Raw genomic sequence first — 22,097 nt, 5'->3', positions numbered from 1 at the left:
TGAAATAATGGACATCACTGCTTTCAAAAATTTTAGACCAACTCTCATACAATTTTCAGAGCAGCACTATGCAAAAACCCAAATAATTATGGACAAAGGCAAGAAAATAATAAAGAGAGAATTGCGCACAAATGTGCATAGATGTCACTGTAGCACAAATTACTTAATCTGACACATTGGTCTTGCCGTTCACTCACTACAGACAAAAGGAAATGCTTTTATGACCCTGATTCTGATAATTTAGTTTTCAATGAAAGTTCATGTTGTACAGCTAGAGCCCATGAAAGTGGTTTTATTTTTAAGGAAATCAATCAATCTTCTTAACGTATCCAGCTGTTTGCTGACAACATAAAGTCCACTATAGTCCATTGTAGTCTTTTCGGTTCTTGTTTTTCATGAGAAATGAGGAATATTTTGATCGAATTTTTAAGGAAAATTGGTTTTAAAATTTCAAAGTTTCGATGTTATTGCCAATATCGTGGTGTTACTTTAAAATTATATACATACAAGCTTTATAATCTTACCCTATGATATTATAAATACAATCAGAGTGGCATATGCAGCATTTTAAGGATCAATTTTCATCCATCTTGAATCTTGCATACACTACTTTTAACACTTAAATACAAATGATTGATAAAATGGCAAACTATGCCAAACATATAACTAATGCTAACCATACATACAATAACATAAATACAGACATGGAAATCCTACACATACAACCCAAAAACCAAAAACTCAACACACTAGAACAATACGAAATATACAGACACACTAAAAGACACCCTAATCAAATTCTCAACACACAGATCAATTTCAGAACACACTCACTATTTGACTCCACTTTTCAACATGCAAACACACCCCTACAACAGGCAGCGATATCTAGATGACGCCAGGATCTAATAGGCTCTAATGATGATGTACAGTATACACCGAAACAGCTGTAAGCCAAACGTGCTTATATAATTAACACTAGTAAGTTTGCCATTTTAACAATCATCAATTTTTAGTTATAATTTACATAGGGCGTTAAAAAAAACATTCAATATTTTGAGAGATAATAGTACACATCAAAACAAGAAAAAGTTTAATAAACATGAGTCCTTCCTAAAATTAGTAATACCTTCAGAGATATGAGTACTTGTTCATAAACATCATAGGAGATGCTCAATATGATTAAAAAAAAAATTTCAATGTTCTCAGAGACTACCATAGTAGTCATCATAACAGAAAAAAATATACACTAAAAACCGTTCCCAAAATTAAATTTTGTATGGAACAAGGCTTTCAAATTGGTATTCTAAGAACAACATATCTTCTAATGTAAGCTAGGGTATACTGCTGAGACCAAATAACTGCGCACTTTGTTACCCTTATGTTTACTGCATTTCCGATATGACACTGTATACTGTATATTCTTATTTTATCTGTTACTTTAAAGATTTTTAATTCCTTACTGTTATTTTCAGTCTTCTGTCTCTCAATTTCTATTCCATGTAGTAACAATTTAATTTATACTGTTTCAATTATTTATTCTTTATTTTTTTTATTAGGCCCGGTATTCATAGGCATAAAACAGCAGCAACAGCGGCAGGAATAGCAGTAATTCAACATATTCTACTGCATGCATTATTTTTTCTTTATACAGTGTGCTTATAAAGTCTCAGTACATTTTCAAGAAATTACTTACATATGACTTATCTGTTATAGGTGTTGGAAAGATACACAACATGTTAACCATCAACAAGTGGATAGAGGTTATTGCTGCACGTTTAAGAGATCAGTTGTATGAGGACATTAGAAACTTGTTCTAAAGAAATTCAGGAAACCGACTTCAACACGAGGTAACATCCAGATTCTCGTGAATAAGCTCATGAGGCTAGGATCTGTGGCGGATCAGCTACAGACAGGATGACAACAGATATCCACCGAAAATGTGGAAGCTGTCCGAAATGCTATTGAGCATAGCCCACAGACATCCACTCGCTGTTTGAGTCGTGAGCTGAGGATACCACCATCATCAATCTGGAAAGTGCTGCGTTTTACCCTGAAGAAACGAGCCCATCATATGCAAGAAGTCCAGAAACTGGAAGCCGAAGACATGCAATGTGTTATGACTAGACATCGGATTTTTAGGCACTAAAAATTGCAGTTTTAGGCGCCTAAAATAAGCTCAACATTTGTAAAATCAGGCTCTATTTGAATGAAAATAGGCATTTTAGGCACCTCAAGGTATCATACTTATTTCTTTCACTGAAATTTTTAGTTATACACTAAAATACGCACAAAAAAGTATGTTTAAACATTAAAAAAGAATACTATATTATATTTATAAACAGAGCTGCACAAATTTAATATATTGAAACTAATGAAATAATGATTATTGATATCAAGATTACTCATTTTAAGTTACTGAAATTCAGTTCCATGCTCAGACTTTATTATAATTATCTGCACAGTACACCACCAGATTTTTTTCTAAATTCTCCACAGTTAACCTTTGCCTTTTGTCACTGAGAATTATTTTGAAAGCAGAAAAACTTCTTTCAACCGAAACTGATGTGAGAGGCGCAAATTTTAAATTAGGTACAATAGAAACATCAATACTTACTGGAACATTTACACTTTCCCCCGATATCATTCTTGATACTTTTTTCAACAATGAAAATCCTACATTCTTATTTAATACGTTGTCCCACTTATTTTTAACTTTTTTCCCAGTTTCGCCCAAAGCAGAATGTATGTTCACTTGAGCTTCCTATACTATTGCTATTTGGCTACAAAGAGATTGTTTTTCACGTTCTAATTGTTCAATGCTTGCAGGTATGAAAGAAAAGTTTGATGTTATGTAGGCAATATCGTTTTTCACTCGTGAGTCATTCAGACAATCTTTCGCTGCTTTCACACACGCTGCACTATCAGTTTCAGGTAATTTATCAATAACTGTGACCACTTCTTTAAAATACTTAGAATAATACACCACTGAATGAATCCAGGTTCCCCATCGTGTAACAACCGGCTGAGATGGGAGTGGGATATCTGGAAAGTTCTCTCTGAATATTGAAATCCTGGATGGGGCTTTACAAAAACATTTTTTGTGTTAGAAATAAACGAATTGACAAGAGGAAATTCATTCCGGATTGTTTCAGAAACCCTGTGAAGGCCATGTGCTAGACAGGTTACATGCGTGAGGTTAGGATAAAATGTTTTAAGAAGTGGAGCTGCAGCAACCATGTATGAGGCAGCATCAGTACAAAACAACAGAACTTTAGAATCGTCTATATTACCTGAGTATAAAGACTGTAGGCCTTTATTTACAAAATAAGCAATGGCTTGGCTATTCACTTTCGAAAGTTCCTTAACACATACGAGGTGTGGAATCGAAGGTCCATCAGGACTAAGTTTTCCTACTACCATATTTTCTATATACCTAAACATAGGATCTGAGGTTTCATCCACAGAGACCCATATGTAAGAATCACCTATATCCTCCCGAATGGAAGCTAAAGTTTCATTGTATATTCTGTCTAAGTAATTTTTTCTTAGGGTCGACTCAGATGGGATATTTTGTTTGCAGTATTTTTGTAAAAACTGTCTTAAAACCGGATTTTCAATTGCATTCCAGGGAATGTTAGCAGCAACAAACGCTCTGGTTAAATCAGCATAGAAATTGCTGCTGAGATTGGATGAAGTAGGCTGTGTTACTAAAGTTTGTTGCAGTTGATTTTTCTGCTGAGCTTTAGCCTTATGAGCCGCTCCTTGCACATGCTGCTTTAGGTGGCACTTCTTTTCTTGCGAAATCTAAAAATGTAAAGTAAACTGAATTAAAATAAAATCCTAATTGTTGTATTGCCGTATTTCTATCACAAAGTTAGTGGGTTCGAACAATCAAAATTTTAATGACCTGCAAATACTTTAACTATCGGAATTTAAAAGGTTAAAGTGTAGTGGTCTTAAAAAGAATTATACCTCAGGATAGCTCAGTCAATGTATAAATATTATAGGCCTACTCATTAAAATTAATAGAATTTATATATTTCAACTATTGTTACATACCTGTTTGCTACAAATCTTGCAGAATATTATTTTTCCATCATAAGTGAATTCTGAATATTCTGTTAGCCATTGCCGGATCAATGTAGATTTTGCACTTATATTTTTCGGCATTATCGCGTTAAACTTCACAGGAAAACGTCCTACCGCTCAAAACTTCTCAACACAAATAAGGTGAGGGAAAGAGCAACTGTTAACGAGCATTCAAATGAACCGTTGTTATTGAGATTCAATTGGACAAAAATACAAAGTTCCACTTATTGTTGCATTTCCTGGTAGTGTTAACACTAGGAGGGCCATTCTTTTAAATATTTTGTAACGGTTTACCCTACTAATTCGCAGTTTTACGACTTTTCATAAATATTTCAAAAACACTCTTTCTCCAAAAATTGTGATTTTATGACACTCTGAAGGGCAGTACAGCTAATCGGTTTCAGACCGAAAACAGTCATTTTTATAGTATAGTATATCTCTGAATCGGTAGCAGTACATGTTGTGATTGTTGCCTGCTTCAAAACTAAGGTTGGTTCTTTGTCGGCATTTATGCCTCCAAACATGTTAAATTCGGTGAAATCTGTTGCGAGTGTCGTGAGATTCAAAACATTTTGTTTCCTTTATCAATGGTTTCATGGCCGGTGTGAAGCAAACTTTCCACTGTTTAAATGCCTTAAATTTCGCAGTGAATGCATGTATAAATTATAAAAAGTAAGAGTAAAATGCGAAACTTTACAGTGAGTTAGGCATTTTTAGGCGAATATTAACAAATTAGGCTCTAATAACCGTTTTAGGGCATTTTAGGGCACTATAAAACTCTTTGAATATCTTTCAATTTCTATGAAACACAAATATTAATAATTATTTTTACTTTTCTCCTAAAGAAACAAAATAGGCATTTGCCCTAGAATCCGATGTCTGGTTATGACCTCTGTGAAGCTGCAGAGCAGGATAATTGAATGAATAACATCATCTTCACCGACAAAGCCATGTTTCACAATTGTGGATGTGTGCATCGACACAACTGTCGTATATGGGCAGACGAACAGCCCAATGAAACCATGGAATGGGAAAGGCATTCACCCAAAGTGAATGTTTGGCTTGACTTGACGAAGCAAGAGGTTTATGGCCCGTATATGTTTGCACAGCAAACAATCACAGGAGACACATATCTTGACATGCAATTTTTCTTACAGCCACAGTTACTGCAAGATGGTATCATTGATACAAAAGTGTTGCAACAAGATGGAGCATCACCACACTTTGCTCTCACTGTATGTACCTCAATGAGATGTTTCCGAGCATCTCCTTGTATCTGGGCACCATGTTCGCCCGACCTCACACCCCTGGACTTTTTCGCTTGGGGGTTCATCAAGCAACAGGTAAACAGAACGAAAGTTCCTAATCTACAAGAGAGCTGCAATGACGCATATGCAAAGGATATGTTGGTAAATGTTTTCCAAGTGATAATGCGTCATTGGAAACACGCTTTGAGATTGATGGAACAATAACTTGGTAGTAAATACAAGGGGTAGTCATAAAGTTTTAATTATCACCTCGAAAAAATGAAGCTGCGACCATGAAACTTGGTGTTAGTCCTTTTCTACATATTCACCCTTCAACACGACACATTTTTCCCAACAATGGATGACTTGACGGAGGCCTTGGTTGTAGAAGTCTGCATTTTGGCTGTTCAGGAAATTTTCCACCTCAAAAATCACCTCGTCGTCATTCTGGAAATGCTTGCCACACAATGGTTTCTTCATCCGAGGAAAAAGGAAGAAGTCACTGGGTGCCATATCAGGAGAATACAGGGGGGGTGAGGCAAAATTTGATAGCCTAAAGCAGCATGTGTTACTGTGTCCTGTGCAGAATGAGCTGGGGTGTTGTCATGAAGCAAAAGGACCCCCTTGGACAGCTACCCGTGACGCTTTGTCTTGATAGCCTCCCGTAACCTCGTCAGGAGATTTCGGTAGTATGCTCCTGTGATGGTTTGCCCCTTCTGAGCATAATCTGTCAGCACCACACCTTGGATGTCCCAAAAAACACTCAGCATCACCTTGCCCGATGATGGTTGGGTCTTCGCCTTTTTCGGCGGTGGTGAATCCATGTGTTTCCACTCCTTGCTTTGCTCCTTTGTCACCCAGCGACTTCTTCCTCTTTCCTCGGATGAAGAAACCATTGCGTGGCAGGCATTTCCAGAATGACGACGAGGTGATTTTTGAGGTGGAACGTTTCCTGAACAGCCAAAATGCAGACTTCTACAACCAAGGCCTCCATCAAGTCATCCATCGTTGGGAAAAATGTGTCGCGTTGAAGGGTGAATATGTAGAAAAGGACTAACACCTTCACCAAGTTTCATGGTCGCAGCTTCATTTTTTCGAGGTGATAATTAAAACTTTATGACTACTCCTCGTACTAACTTATAACTTTTGTTGTATTTGGACTACGTTATCCACAAAATGTCCTGGGACTTTATAAGCACACTGTATGTAGCTAATATTTGATTAAATTATTTGCTCTCTACTTCTAGCAATAAGAATAACCTGAACAGTACCTAGGGAAGATCCGTGCCTGAGCAATCATTTCGAGCACAGAAGTTTTGCCCGAACTCTGATCCCCCACTACCACGACTCTTGGCAGATGGTCCTGTGTGTTGTAACTTGAATCGTATTCACTGAGCTCATCCAGTACATCTGAGTACATGTCGATGAGTGACTTCTGCAACAAAACATTGTTCATTACCACAAGGACGCTTGTAAAGCCTGAAGCCACTGTCTATATCTATATAGACCTATAACTGAAACTTGATTAATATATTTCAGTATTATTTGTATTTATCCTGGTAATAATGAACAGTTTGTTTTTCAGCATTAACTTCCCATGATTGTATGAGAAGATTCGAAGAGAACGTCAGGATGTAGACCTTCGGCTCCCCCCCAACTACCAATAATGCACAACACAATGTCAGTACAGCGGTTGCTGTTGTCTGCGATACAACAAACTTTTCTGTTGATTTTCAAGTTCGTCATTTTTTTCCTGGTTATTATATGCTTATTTAAGTTGTGTTAACTCTCGCTAAGTGGTTTTATATTTTATTTTATCTGCCTTAGTATTTATTTTATTATTGTAAATATTTTTGTTTTAATATTATTATTATTAATGAATTAATTTGTATTACTATCTTTGTATCATCTAAGTCACGGTTATTCTATTATTATTATTATTATTATTAGTATTATTATTATTATTATTACTATTATTATTATTGTTGTTGTTGTTACTATTATTTCTATCATCAATATTATCATTGATCTCTGTAAAATTGATGTAGACTACTGGACTATACCCGAGCACGAGCATATGCTCATTTTGGGTATCTATTCATATGTATTATTTCAAATGTTAAATTGTGAATAAATTTGAATTTGAATTTTATATTAACGATTTTCCTGTAAACTGTTTTTATATAGTTTATGTACCATACTCTTCAACCCTTCATCATAATATAGGTGTTCAAAAACATTACACAAATTCAGGACCTGAAGATGCCGTAATGGCGAAAACATTTGTCCTTCATATCTTTCTATAATATTTCTAATGTTTGACTAGACTTAAAGTCAATGTAAAGTAGGGTAAGTTGTAGACTGGGCAATACTTTGAAAATATTCGTAAATTTGTAACTTATCAGATCAAATATGTCAATACAGATACTTTTCAGGCTTGTTTATTGATGTCCTTAGAGGATACTTCAATCTTCTGTTTATTATATCTGTACCACTAAATTAAACTTACTTCATTACACAAGTTTAAAAATAAATAAATGTATTTATTTAAAAACACAATACATGAGTAAGTTAACTTATTATATTATTACTAGAAAACTGTGAAGTAAGGCATCTTTCCATGAACAGTTTCATATATCATCAATATAGTTCAAATTTACATTGTAATTAAAAAGTCTTACCTTAACTTTTTTAGATGCAATTTTATTCGATCCTCGTAAAAGCAGCTGTTTCCTCAGTTCCCTGTTTTCCTTCTCTAAGCGCTCCATTTCCTTTTGATATTTAATTTGCATTTGTATTAATTCATTTTGTAATTGATCAATCCTTTGTTGCAAAGTTTCTGAGAAAAAAAACAGCAAATAAAAAATAAACCCCATCAATGAACAAATTGATCCTACTATCACTATCAATAATCTAGAAATAATTTAACGCAACTCTGATTCGTCATTCATAAAACTGCTTTTTCGTTTCTTAATGTTTGTTCATTCATATCTTTAGTATTGCATGTGGTTCCAAATTATTTTTTATTTATTTATTTTTTTTACTTCAAAGTAACAAAAATCGCATCAGAAAATTTAGAATACATTCTGAATACTTCTCTAAAACATTCTACAGAAAGTTCTTAAATATTATTCAATTTGCTTAACAAATTTGACTCTTCTGCAAAATTTAATTCCAATATCAAAACATCTTTAAGTTTTATTATATAATATTTCTCTTGAATTTATAATGCAACAACTTTCGAGAATAAACAATAGGGTGAGAATGTGCAAGATAGATAGTGAGTTTTAATCCTTACAAATAATACTTTAATTTTCTCACCAAATTTGGATAATGGGTGGGATAAATAAATTAATTAATGGCAAAGTTTAAAAAATAAGTACCAGTAATAATAACTATTTGAATTAATGAAGAAATAAAGAAGTAATTAAATAAGTAAATCCATAACTAACAAAATAAATACCGGGAGGAAGAGGATGGTAAGATTTTAGCTCACCACAGATGGCAATGGATTTCAGTATTTTCAGTGTTTTCTATTATATTTTTCTATTGTTTACAAATTTTCGAAGTCTCGTGCTTTAACTGCATGATCTAGGCAGTGTTCAGTGCGAGCATTTATAGCCTTTAAACAAGGTGCAACAGTGACATACAATTTCAGAATCATATGCAGGGACACATTTAAAAGATATTCTACATCACTGATGGTGATCAGAAGTGGAAAAGGGTGAAATGTTGCCTTGAGTTTGTCCAGTGTTTTCGAGAGAGATGAAACAACATTTCTGGGAGGTAGTTACTATGAACTATGAATGACACATGGGTTCATCACTTCGATCCCAGAAAAAAAAAAATCAGTACCAAGAAAGTGGAAGATGTTTCGAGGGCAGAAGTCAGGTGAGAAACTTACGACTCTATTTTTTTAGTTGGTTATTTAACGACGCTGTATCAACTAATAGGTTATTTAGCATCGATGAGATTGGTGATAGTGAGATGGTATTTGGCGAGGTGAAGCCGAGGATTCACCATAGATTACCTGGCATTCACCTTACGGTTGGGGAAAACCTCGGAAAAAACCAACCAGGTAATCAGCCCAAGCAGGAATCGAACCCGCGCCCGAGCACAACTTCAGACTGGCAGACAAGCGCCTTAACTGCCTGAGCCACGCTGATGGCTATGATTCTTTAAGATGCAAAAGGTTTTGTCTTGATTGATATCCTGGAATATGGTGTCATTAACAATGCTGATATTATTCTATCCTTCTAAGAAGAATGTGAGAAGAACTTTCAGCTCAACAGCCGAGCAAAGGAATCACCCCACAATAGGGTATTTGGAACAAGAAGTGACACTGTTAAGACTCAGGGTTTGAACTGTTGTGTCATTCACCATATTCGCCAGAGTTGGCTTCTGCAAGTTACTTTCTGTTTCCAAACCTCAACAGGATTTGAAAGGAAGAATATTCTGGTGGATTAATGATGTGGTGGAGGCAGCAAATGACTAGTTTTTTCAATCAAAAACCTCAGAATTTTATTTAAGGGGGCTAAAAAAGCTTTGATCATGTTACTAAGGAAGAGGATTATGCTGAAAAATACATAATTACCATCAAATCCTACAAATCTCCTGTGATGAGTTAATAACTGACTCCCCCCCCCCTCACGTAAGTGTACAATAGTGGCAAAAAAACCGGACCAACCCTTGTAGCTGATACAAAAGAATCCTGTGCTGTGTATTGTGTCAAATTGTGGTAATTTCAATATGGATAGTGAAGCCAGAGGTATGTACTGCTATTTAATGTAAAAATACGCAGTGATCTTTGCCGAATAGAGGTAGAAATGTAATATTGATGCCAGATGAAAATAAAACTCTCAAAGTTTTTTCGTCTGTAAGTTTGAGGCACTGAAGGAAACAAAAGACGGTAAGAATCGAACAAATGCAATAAATTTCATTGTTACAATTAATTATACAAGATAGATGTGTTTTGTGACTAGCAAAATTTGAATCTGTAACTCTGAAATCAGCTACAAGGGTCGGTCCGGTTTGTTTTGCCACTACTGTACACACCATACAGGCATACATGGACAAGTACTGTAGGTAGAGTTCCCATGCTCTTTCGATTTCAGCATTACATGGTGGTTATGAGAACAGCAAAACACTCTGACTACCTTTTCCTGTAGGAAAGATCTTGTACTGAATTTTATAAAAGTGTGACTGGACCCTAGAGCAATTCTGGGCGACACAGCAAAGTGAAAAATTATACCTTCATTCAGGATTGAGGATTGGACCCACATCTTTCTAATTTGTGATCTGTTCTGAAGGATCTCACACACGCGAAGACTTATTGGAGGTAAATCTGTACAAACCTAAATTCACAGGCAAATTCTCTCGTGTATGGGCGAAAAGCATTCAAATTTTCGGCCTGGAGATATGTCTCCAGAGTTCAGAGGCTGACTGAATTTTTCCAACTATAGTGCCTTCCAAATTAAGCGAGAGAAAAAGTAAACACAGTAACAAATGATACTGCGAGCATGTGATCGAGATTTCATCACTGTTTCGTTTTAAGCAGTTTTCTGTAACGTTTGTAAGTTATAACAGCAAAACTACAGATATACTATTTAAAAATTGCAGTACAGAATGGCGAACAAATGAACGCAGAATAGTATTTCTCGAATGACTGCATAACTCAATGGGAAATGATGATTTCAACAGCCTTGGGACTGAAGCCGAATGATCTATCGCGAGTCCTTGGCATCAACCCCTTTGATTTGATTACCCCCCTTTGATTTGATTACCTGGTTGGGTTTTTCCAAGGTTTTCCCCAACCAAAAGGCAAATGCCGGGTAATATTTTGGCGAATCCTCGGACATCACCTCATCTTACTACATCTCGCCAAAATATTGTAAAAAATTGCACAGAATTGTAAAAATTGTAGAAAATTACTAAATTGTAAAACTATAAAAATTTGTAAAAATTGTAATTGTAATATTGTAAAATTTTGACTTGTTCCACATCTTAAAGCTTCATTGCTCATGTAAGATCTATGGAATAAAATGAATGAATGAATGAATGAATGAATGAATGAACGAACGAACGAACGAATGAACGAACGAATGAATGAACGAACGAATGAATGACTTCTTGGTGAACTAAGAAATCTATTTTTTATTTTATTGAGTTATTTTACGACGCTGTATCAACATCTAGGTTATTTAGAGTCTGAATGAAATGAAGGTGGTAATCCCGGTGAAATGAGTCCGGGGTCCAGCACCGAAAGTTACCCAGCATTTGCTCGTATTGGGTTGAGGGAAAACCCTGGAAAAAACCTCAACCATGTAACATGCTCCGACCGGGATTCGAACCTGGGCCACCTGGTTTTGCGGCCAGACGCACTGACCGTTACTCCACAGGTGTGGACACTAAGAAATCTAGAAGGTAAGTGAGTGTATATGAGCAATCATCTAATTTAAACATACCTTTTGAAGGTAAGTCTATACAGTAAGTCTCCGATAAGTCTTTCCATGTATGGGGCCCTTTACAGACGCCTCAACTCATATTTTCCAAAAATGTTTCCTGCTTTGTTAATCAGGAGCCTCTGTGAATCACAAGATTCTGGTGAACAGAATTTCTGTCCACAAAGTACAGAGCTTCAAGGGTGAGAAATAGCCAGTAATAAGCTCTCTTTGGGTAGTTGGGTACCTCTGTTGACAGAGCAATTGGCTACAGATTGAAGGGTCTCAAGTTAGTTAGTTAGCAGGGTTTAAAAAGGGCATGTCAGCTACTATGGCTATTTGCGCCCTTATCTAAAATCCTTTATAAGACAGAAACACAATACAATAATCAGAATGCTTAAAGAACTAAAAAGTGATGTCACGGTTAAAACGAGGTGGGTCTCAAGTGCTGGCAAGATTTTTCTCATTGCCGGAACTCCAGTTGACTCCGTGGTCCACTCAGCCTCTTGTTAAATTGAGTGTACTGTCTTTTCCATTGGCAGAAGGTATTCAGAGCATGGTGTCGACCACATCACGTCATTCTAGTATTGGGGTCATGAACGTGTGGAGCTGTACTCAATGGTATCTAAAAGGAATACCTTTTAAATCTATCTCCCTATTCCCCAGTTCTTTCTCTTTTCGTCTTATTTTAATATTTCCTTCTTTTCTGTCTGCTTATTTCTTCAATAATATACCAGTAAGATGTCATTATGACTAACAGTTAATTACATAAGAGAAACAACCAAAATCCGTCACTATTCAACATTTTTCTCGAAACCTCTTTGAAATAAATCTACAGAATTTATCTATCAATTTCTTTTCCTCAAGATTAGAACATGTTCTCTTCTGTTCTTATAAAGCTAGTCTAAAATACCCGTGAACAATAACATGCATGTGATACAAATAGCCTTACTAGCACAAAAAGAAGAAGTGTGCAACAGCAATTTAACAAACATGCTCCAGTTACAGCAACATCCATTATGTTATGCTGGACATAAAAGTGCTTCTGAGTTTTAATGTCGATATTTTAAGCATACAGAAATGAAAGTAGGACTACACTCAATTAAAAATAAAGCTCAAATCAAAATCACAATCTATAACTTCTCTGAAAAAAATTCCCCAATTCACAAACAGTACTGCAAACTTAACATCTTTGTCGAATTTCTATATCATTTTCAATTAACAATTTCCAAACCGGCATGTTTGATTAATTACTAATACACTGTAAAAATAAGGTTTGTACTGATATTAACATTATTCGTAATTCTAGGGATTTTTTTTGTGTTGTACTGGATAGTGGAAAAAAATTAAACGCACATGCTGATTGACACACTCAAACTGTTACAGATGTCGTATTTTTTAAAATAAACTACTTTTAAACTATTGCCAGCACAGTTACATAAAATGTGAATTTCACATTTGAATTTCACATTTTAATGAACATAAATATTTATTTTGTCTATTATTTAATGATGCTGTCTCAAATATGGTACTAGATTTTTAGCATTTATGGAATTGGTGATAGTGAGATGAGACGGAAGATTCCCATGTGATTATCTGACATTTCCTTACAACTGGGGAAAACCTGGAGAAACCCAACCAAGTGTAATCGGACCAAGTGGGAGTCGAACCCAAGTCCAAGAGCAGCTCTGGATCAGTGGACAAACACGCTACCACTTGAGCTATGCCAATGGCTGATCGTAAACAACTAGCTATGTTACTCAAAACTTATACAGCACTATTAATGCCGTATGCATACTGATAAATACATTTTTAAAATTCATTTTATAAATCTTTTTTGAATAATGGCTAGACCTTCAGTATTTCATCATGAAAATCTTTGTTCAAATGTCAGCGAATTTAAATGAAGTCTTTGGTGGAAAAATATGGTATTGGAACAGATTTTCGCAAAGTACGTACTCTAATTTCTTGTGACATCATTACAATATTTCTCTACAATTCATATTTACTCTCATCACTATATTAGCAATGAGAAGTTAATGAAATGTGCCAACTTTCCCCGAAAACAGTCTCCAAGAGATCTCTAATATGAACATTCCATAAACAAGTAACCATGAGAATCTGTGCACCAGTACTTAAGCAGTTGTGACACCAACATTTTTAATCTGGGAGACATTCAAATGAACAGAGTTTAATCAACGTGGTCAATCTTCCTTCCTCGTGTCTCACACTATTGAAATTTTATTTTTATTTAAGTAGGTTATTTTACGACGCTGTATCAACATCTCAGGTTATTTAGTGTCTGAATGAGGTGAAGGTGATAATGCCGGTGAAATGAGGTCCAGGGTCCAGCACCGAAAGTTACCCAGCGTTTGCTCGAATTGGGTTGTGGGAAAACCCTGGAAAAAACCTCAACTAGGTAACTTGTCCAAACTGGGATTCGAACCTGGGTCACCTGGTTTCACGGCCAGACGCGCTAACCGTTACTCCACAGGTGTGGACTCACTATTGAAATTATCATGGGAATAAATTATTACTAGTCTAGGCAAATGTTTTCCATTTTCAATATTTTTATGGAGTGGAGGAATTCAGAATGGCAGGCACAAGTTAGTTCTGGATGAACACTTCCCTAATGGTATCACTCTACACCCAAGCAAGTAAAATTCTATAGCTTTCTGATTGTCATTTTCCCTTTATCTCTACTTAAAAAGCTTCAAATTAATAATTACATGGGTAAAAAAGACTGCACAGTAACAAAATTTCACCAAAAGATCAACGTTTACAAATAATGAAATATCTAATTATTTTCTGACAGTGACAATGAACAATGTTAAAACAATGTTAAACACAGTTGAACATCAGTTTTGTACTGTCCATTGTGAGGTCTGAAAAGCTACTATACTTTACACTGTAATGTTTGCTTGAACATTATCTGTTTTCAACTCACCCATCCTTTTACGTTCATCTCCAACTTTTTCTGACTTAGAAAACGCTATGGCACCCATTTTGACATCTTGAGGTTGGTCTAAAAATTGATTTAAAAATGGTTAATAAAATGAATTAAGACATAATTTGAAACAATGTTTTTAATACATGTCCAAGAATGAAAATTTCCGATTTAGAAAATACGAAAAAAAAAATGTATTATGTCATAAAAATGAGACTTTTGTTCATTAATTGTTTAAAATTGTAGCAGTTTGCATTTTTGGTTCCAACTAAAATATTGGAATTTCATAAGGACTATTTCTCAGTTCGGTATATACATGAAATATATAGTTGAGAAATGAGATATTTAAAAGTATAATAAAATGGGATTTAACCGCTAAAGTGAAAATTTAGCAGACTTAATTTGTACAACATATTTCCTGAACTAGAAATGAATGCTAGGTTGTATTCTTAAAATAATACAGAATAAATAGCATTCATCTTTGCAGTAATACAAATCCTATACAGGGTGTTTCCGAGGTGGTGTTACAAACTTTCAGGGATGATGGCGAAGGGGATATGTATCAATTTGAGATAAGGAACCCTGGTCCGAAAATGACTGAGTCGAAAGTTATGAGCAAAAATAGTTGTGTGGAAATGGAGTTGTAATTTAGCACCACGTGCCCTCCTTCCCTTAACTTTTGGAACAGTCGTGGAAAAATGGTATGGGCCGGATGTCTCCTACGTGGGTACTTGGCCCAATACAATCTGTGAGCTTGTCTACTGTTCCATTGGCTCATTGGTATTCGAAAATCAGGTCTGCTTATTCCGCTCTCGTGTACTCCTCCATTTCACTAGGACTGATCGACTGGACACTGCAACTTGTACACATACACTGCTGTCTACAGACGTGCATATCAGGACCGACCATGTCCGTTACACATTACACTATCTGCATTGCTTTAGTGTAATTTCCTGTCCCCATTCCTTAGACAGCGCACTGAATGGAATACTATAAGTAGACAACGTAAACAATGTCAGATGAATACAGTATGTATAAGATGTACAGATAAATACACATAAATAAGGTGTACAGAGGAATAAAATTATTTCATTTCCACACAACTATTTTTGCTTGTAACTTTCAACTCGGTCATTTCCGGACCAGGGTTCCTATCTGTTCCTATCTCAAATTGATACATGTGCCCTTCGCCATCATCCCTGAAAGTTTGTAACACCACCTCGGAAACACCCTGTATATTCTGACTTACAGTCATGAATATAACAATTTAGGTTCCAAACCAATCTTTTACATTTTAACTGAATTGCATTAACTCTTAATAACGGGCGATGTAAAACATTTCAGAATTTTCATATGCACATACTAGAATTCATATAACTTAATGCTTCTGGGGGAGGAGGAGGCTGTCGTTTATTAGTTTTACTTTGCTTAGAGTTCCAATAAATAATACACCATGAATTTTTAAGAAATTATCTTTCGGGACATTGTAACAATTCTAACATCATTATTTAGTTCTTCAGTTACAAAAGGAAACAGTCACTGTATTTACGACAAATTAAAATATGAAGAAAATATATTATTTTCTCACATTTGATGCTCTGTTGGAGTCTGTAAAAAATCTGGGGCGTATTCTTAAGAATAAACACAAAAATATTTGTTTGTAATTTTCTAAAGTGCCAGTTTTTTAAGGAAAAGAAAAAAGAGAAGTGGAGTTTGTAATTTACTAATTTCTTCCAAACCATAACCTAGGATATTTAAATCCTTTGAAGAAGCATTTAAGAATTTGTACCAAATGCTTCGCATTTTACGTCAACTAACTGGAGGTAAATTTTTTGCATGTAAAATACTCTCTATATCAAAAACTGCACGTTTAAAGAATCTTTAGCTAAATGAACATGTTTCATTATTCAGTTACGTAATTATTGTGATATGTTTTCAGGAAAAAAGTATACGTCTGCCGAAAAAGTATTCCACCATTTAATATACAAAAAGCTGCCTACCTAACAAACTAGTGCATTAGTCCCCTTCACTGCAATTTCCTTGGGACCTCACACACTTATTCCAGCGTCCATTTCATTTTTTCAAAATCGTATTTTGGGCTCCCCTAATTAAATACATTTATAAAAAATTAAATCATATTTAATTGCCTCTCCTCATAGGGTAATTAAAAACAATGCTAGTTGCATTTATTAAACGACAGACCTAGTCTTGTAAACAATGCTTCAAGCATAGATCTTACACAATGTAAATTACTTCTCCTGCACTAAAAAGTCACTGAGTGATCATAACAAGAGATATTTCAGACAACAAGATGAAAATGTGTAAAGAGGAAGCCATTTACAAGACAATTTTGTTTGCAACAGAATCATAAGAGCTTTTGACGACCTTCAATATAGATATTTTTGGTTATTAATGTTTTGAAAAAGATTAAAAATAATTTTTTTAGTGTAATCAAGAATAACCATTCCATTTGACAAAGACACACAAGTCAAGTAATATTCTGGATTACATCTAATATACAGTACAAGTTATTTTGGATATGCGAAAATAAGGCGAAAAAAAAACAGGCACTAAAACAAAGAAAAATAGTGTAAGTAATATAAAATTACTTTTACTGTATCAGGTAATTCAGTGAAAACATGCAAAAATGAAACAAGAAATAGGAGATGTTCTACTGAACGTTTTGAGATAGGGTACTTGGGGTCTGTAAAGACAGATTAGACAGTATTGCTTCTATGTATTATACACACTGTCATTAATTCTTCGAATGGTATGAAAGAGTCTGTCTTTGACTCACAGCATGTTTAGTCATGTGGCAATGTAAATATAATAGACAGAACTACCTTGTTGTGGCCGACAGTTCAACAAAGAGAACATGATGGATTGCATAGATATAATGAACACCAATCAAAATACCCCTCATTTCTCGTGAAGAACAACTGAATAGACTACAGTGGACTATAGTAGACTTTATGTTGTCAGCAAAATGTTGGATACATTAAGAAGATTGATTGATAGATACAAACAATAGATGTAACTACTAAATATAAATAATAAGTCTAAATATTAAATGTAAACAATATAGAAAACAGTAAGGGACAGTGATAGACATGTTTAAGCCCAAATTATCTTACTCTGGTTTTGTAGACTCCAACTCCCATCTCAAAATGTTCAGTAGAGTATCCACTATTTCCTTCTTAATTTTTACATGCTTTTACTGAATCACATGCTCGATGGTTCCATATTTTACCAAGGAAAAAAGAAACATTTTCACAAGAATATTGCCAGAATAAAACATATAATGTAGTCAATTGACGCCATGCTGACAGCTGCAGAAAAGATTAATAATGCCACACACACAAAAATGCAAGAGGGAGGGAGGGAAGGAAGGAAGAGAGAAGGAAGCAAATCTCTTCTCAGAAACAGTTCAAATCTTCTGATATTAAAAAAAGTAAAGCTACAAAAGCAAAGTCAGAAGTACTGACTATAGCGAAAAACTATTTTATTTAATATTACCAACCATAAAAGATCAGTAAATTAGTTGTTGGCTGTAAAGATATACATAACTCACTAAAAAAATTAACTTTGTGGTAATTCAGTTCACAAAACAAGACAAAACTTAATTTACTAGAATTCATCCTTGAATCATTAAACGTTTGGTTAATGCAGTTCTTTTATTTCGACAAAATATTTTAATGCTAGTTTTAGAATGAAATTAAATAGTGTATTATTTATTCAATATTAATACAACCAATTTTAAAAATATATTTCATTTTCTCAAATTCTCGAAATATGCCTAAAAAAAAAGTGCATGTAACTTCCTACACACACTTTCATTTTAAGTACGAGTAGACCTCGTTATACGCGATTTCATTATCTGCGATTCATATTTGAATCCCAGTGGTGGCATCTAATTTTATGTGGAAACAGTAATACAAGATTCATGTTATTCTGTGTGCTTAGAGACTTTGTGAATCTACTGTTAGAATTATTCGTGACAATTGGGAATCAGTTCCAAAAACTGCTCATTCATCAACCAAGTTAAGTGTAACTAGATGTGATTCAAGTGATAACCTTACCATAAAGTCTTTCTGGCAACAGTTTAACATTCGGATGCAACTAGAGACACGTAGAATGTTATCACTCGTAACTGTATGAATGGTGTATGGAGGAAACTGTGGCCTATACTGTATCGGTTCCAGAAGATGAAGTGGACAGTGACATCACTGGTGCAACGAGAGAGTTAGTGAGCATGGCACGGGACTGCCATGTTGATGTAGAGAATGTGACATTCTGAACTTTCATTCCGAGGATTTGAGGAATGAGGATCTATGGCTATCAGTAAGGACAATAACACAGAAGAAACAGAAGTCGAGGAAACTCAGCCTGCAAGAAAGCTTACAACAAAAAAATATGGCCGAAAATTTCTGAACGATCCACGTTGCAATGACAATTTTTGAAGACCGTGATCCTGAGATGGTGATAAGTGCTAAAGTGAAGAGAGAGACTGACTATGTCCTGAAATGTTATAAAGAGCTGTACAGCCAGAGGGCGAAGAAAACTACACAGTCAACAATTAAACATTTTTTTTTTTCATAAAACAAACACTTCAAACGAACGTTAATCCTCCATGGGAACACTTCAACCACAACACTGATATGGCACATCAGAAATCCATCAGAGAGAGTGGGCTGACTCCAATATCAGCAGAATATACTGAAGTAGATGAGCCAGAAACTATTTTAAATGTGAAGTATGATTTTCAAAAATAAATTTTTGTGTATTATTTTTAGTTTCAGCTTTAAAACTATATCGTCAGTGTATTATTTTCAATTTCTGGATTAATATTACATTTCAGAAAGGTAATATTGGTTGTTTCTAATGTAAATACTATATATCCCTATTATTTTAAGCTAAATTTGTGAATATGTGAGAACCTAATCCTATATTGTGCATATAAAATTATTCCCATTTTACGCGAATTTGGTTTACACGGCAATTTTGCAGAATGTATCTATTGCGTATACCGAGATCTACCTGTAATTACATGGGTGAATTAAATGAAAGTAAGTTCCCTATACATACAAAAATGAGTGGAACTTGTTAAAACTAAAATAAGAAGATATGTGTAGGGAAGGTTTTCACATTATGCAGCAAATGGCTTCACACGGAAGCTTTGTGTAATAGTGTTACCATCACTGCCCTCTTACTGTTAAAAGATTGCTTTGTAAAGAAGTAGCGTACCATTGGCGAATTACACAAAAAATATATAACATATAACACAAACTGTATGACTAAAATGAATGTCTATTAGTGAGCAAAAAGATTCAAAGACAGGTGAAGATCATGACCAGTGGATTCTTCTCTTCTTTGGCACTTATTGGAGCAACTATGATTGCGCAAAATATCCTTGTACTGCAGTTTGTTGTACAATGTCAATATTTTCTGGCTACACATGCTGTATTAGGATAGGCAGCCACTTACCAGAACGGATCCATATAGCACGTTCAGAATTTTATTCTTTGCATTATTTTGATGCATATAATAATTCAAACAATGGACTTAAATTAATAAAAAAAATGGTTTGACATAAATTATCTTTCTATCAACGAAAATAAAACCATAATTATTCCATTCTAATTATCTGAAAAATGTAACAAACCTCCTAAATCTATATTAAGTATTAAATTACATAATTCTGATTGTTGTCTTATACAGTGTAAATGTCCGATTATTAAAGAGTCCTCTGAAGTTAAATATTTAGGCATAATTTTCGGTAATCATTTAAAATGGAACCAACACATTAATTACCTTTGTAATAAATTACGTAAAATAGTATACTATTTTGTTTTATTGAGGAATTACTTGCCAATAAGTTTATTACGTACAATATATTTAACTTTATTTCAATCGTAATTATGTATGGAATTATATGATGGGGTAGCTCATTTAAATCCAATTTTAATCCACTTTATTTATTACAGAAGAAAATAATTAAAATATGTCTTCATAAACCTATTGATTTTCCATCTCAAAATTTGTTTCTAGACTTTAATGTACTTAACGCAAGACAAATTTATTATATTGTATTAATAAAATTCATACATAAAAATCGAAATAATTTTGAATTGTATTCTCATAGTTATGAAACAAAAGGTATGAACTCTTTAAGATTGTTTGAACCAAAATGCAACACTGTTACAGCATTTAATCATAGTAGTAATTTATGCCCAAGAATATATAACAAATTTATATTTAAATATCCTAATCTTGTCAATTCGAATAGTTCTAGTATTAAATTTAAAAAGTTATGTATGGATTTTATAAAAATTGAAAAATTGTAAATTTAAATTTATATACTATAATTGCAAATTGTATTGTATAATTATTAATTATAATTGTATTGTATAATTATTAATTTCAATTCAGGAATCCGCCCCTGAGCACGAGTTCTACTCTTTCAGGGGCGAGCTAAAGTTTCTTTGTATATTTTATATTTTATGTTACAATTATTAGCAAAATAATAAATAAATAAATTGTGGAGTACGTCACAAAAAAAAAAAAATAGAGCATCACACACTTGGCCGTATCACCTTGTCCACATGACTGGATTCCGATCGAAATTCTTGCCAGAGAATTCTAAATGGATTTCTATACGGTTCAAGATCGAAATAGAGAATGTCATGGCAAATACATTGATTCCAAGGCTTCCAATCGCGGTAATATTGAAGGTATAATGAAATGATGACTATTTTATCAACTCCAACAGTATGAAGACCTTTATAATTTATGAAATTAGAATTATAGCAATGCAATATGGAGAAAGAATGTATGGAATGAGACTGGGGAAATACTAAATTAACCAAGTATGTTCTTCATAGTTTGAGTTACAGAGCTATTCATTTTATTTCCAGATTCAATTCAGAACACTCAGTTCAGAAATAATGCACTCTAGCAGTAAATTACAACACTACTTGATGATTCATTTTGAAATGCAGACAAGTGACCAATACTATAATAAAAATCCGAACACAACGAACGAATTTTTCCTGGTAAGTGAGCCCCCTACTTTTAGTTTCACCAGGCTGCAGCCACCCATAATGGAAAGAAAAAATATCCTTCTCTCTACTTTTATTACTATATTCAAACGCATATCATCCTAAGCATTTTAAATATAATTTCATATACGAGGGGGATCCAGGAAATAACGACCGTTCGCGCATACCCCCACGCGGCTGACTCCCATTCCTTGTTTGAAGGTCAACTGGCTTCCTTAAACATGTGTTCTCATAATGTTGTGAGTACTGGTTGCAACAAGTCGCCATTGTGCATTTTGTGTTACTTCAAAATGAACGACGTGATACATAAACC

General features: G+C 34.4%; 1 protein-coding gene across 6 annotated transcripts in view; it reads right to left on the bottom strand.

Annotated features, from left to right (window-relative positions):
• Opa1 (Opa1 mitochondrial dynamin like GTPase) overlaps nucleotides 1-22,097 on the bottom strand; it is a 75,481-nt gene that overhangs the window by 29,900 nt on the left and 23,484 nt on the right. For 4 of the 6 annotated variants that reach the window (XM_069836037.1, XM_069836039.1, XM_069836040.1 and 1 more), the window contains 3 exons: nucleotides 14,727-14,804; nucleotides 8,021-8,178; nucleotides 6,611-6,774 (listed from right to left, as the gene is read on the bottom strand). In XM_069836037.1, coding sequence (XP_069692138.1) covers nucleotides 6,611-6,774; nucleotides 8,021-8,178; nucleotides 14,727-14,804 — 400 coding nt within the window. The remainder of the gene's footprint in view (nucleotides 1-6,610; nucleotides 6,775-8,020; nucleotides 8,179-14,726; nucleotides 14,805-22,097) is intronic. The other 2 variants (XM_069836041.1, XM_069836042.1) reach the window with 1 other exon arrangement.

Source organism: Periplaneta americana, chromosome 9 (genome assembly GCF_040183065.1).
Source record: "Periplaneta americana isolate PAMFEO1 chromosome 9, P.americana_PAMFEO1_priV1, whole genome shotgun sequence".
Lineage (NCBI taxonomy): Eukaryota > Metazoa > Arthropoda > Insecta > Blattodea > Blattidae > Periplaneta > Periplaneta americana.
The sequence above is the reverse complement of the archived record's forward strand: the minus strand, read 5'-3'. Positions and strand labels throughout refer to the sequence as shown.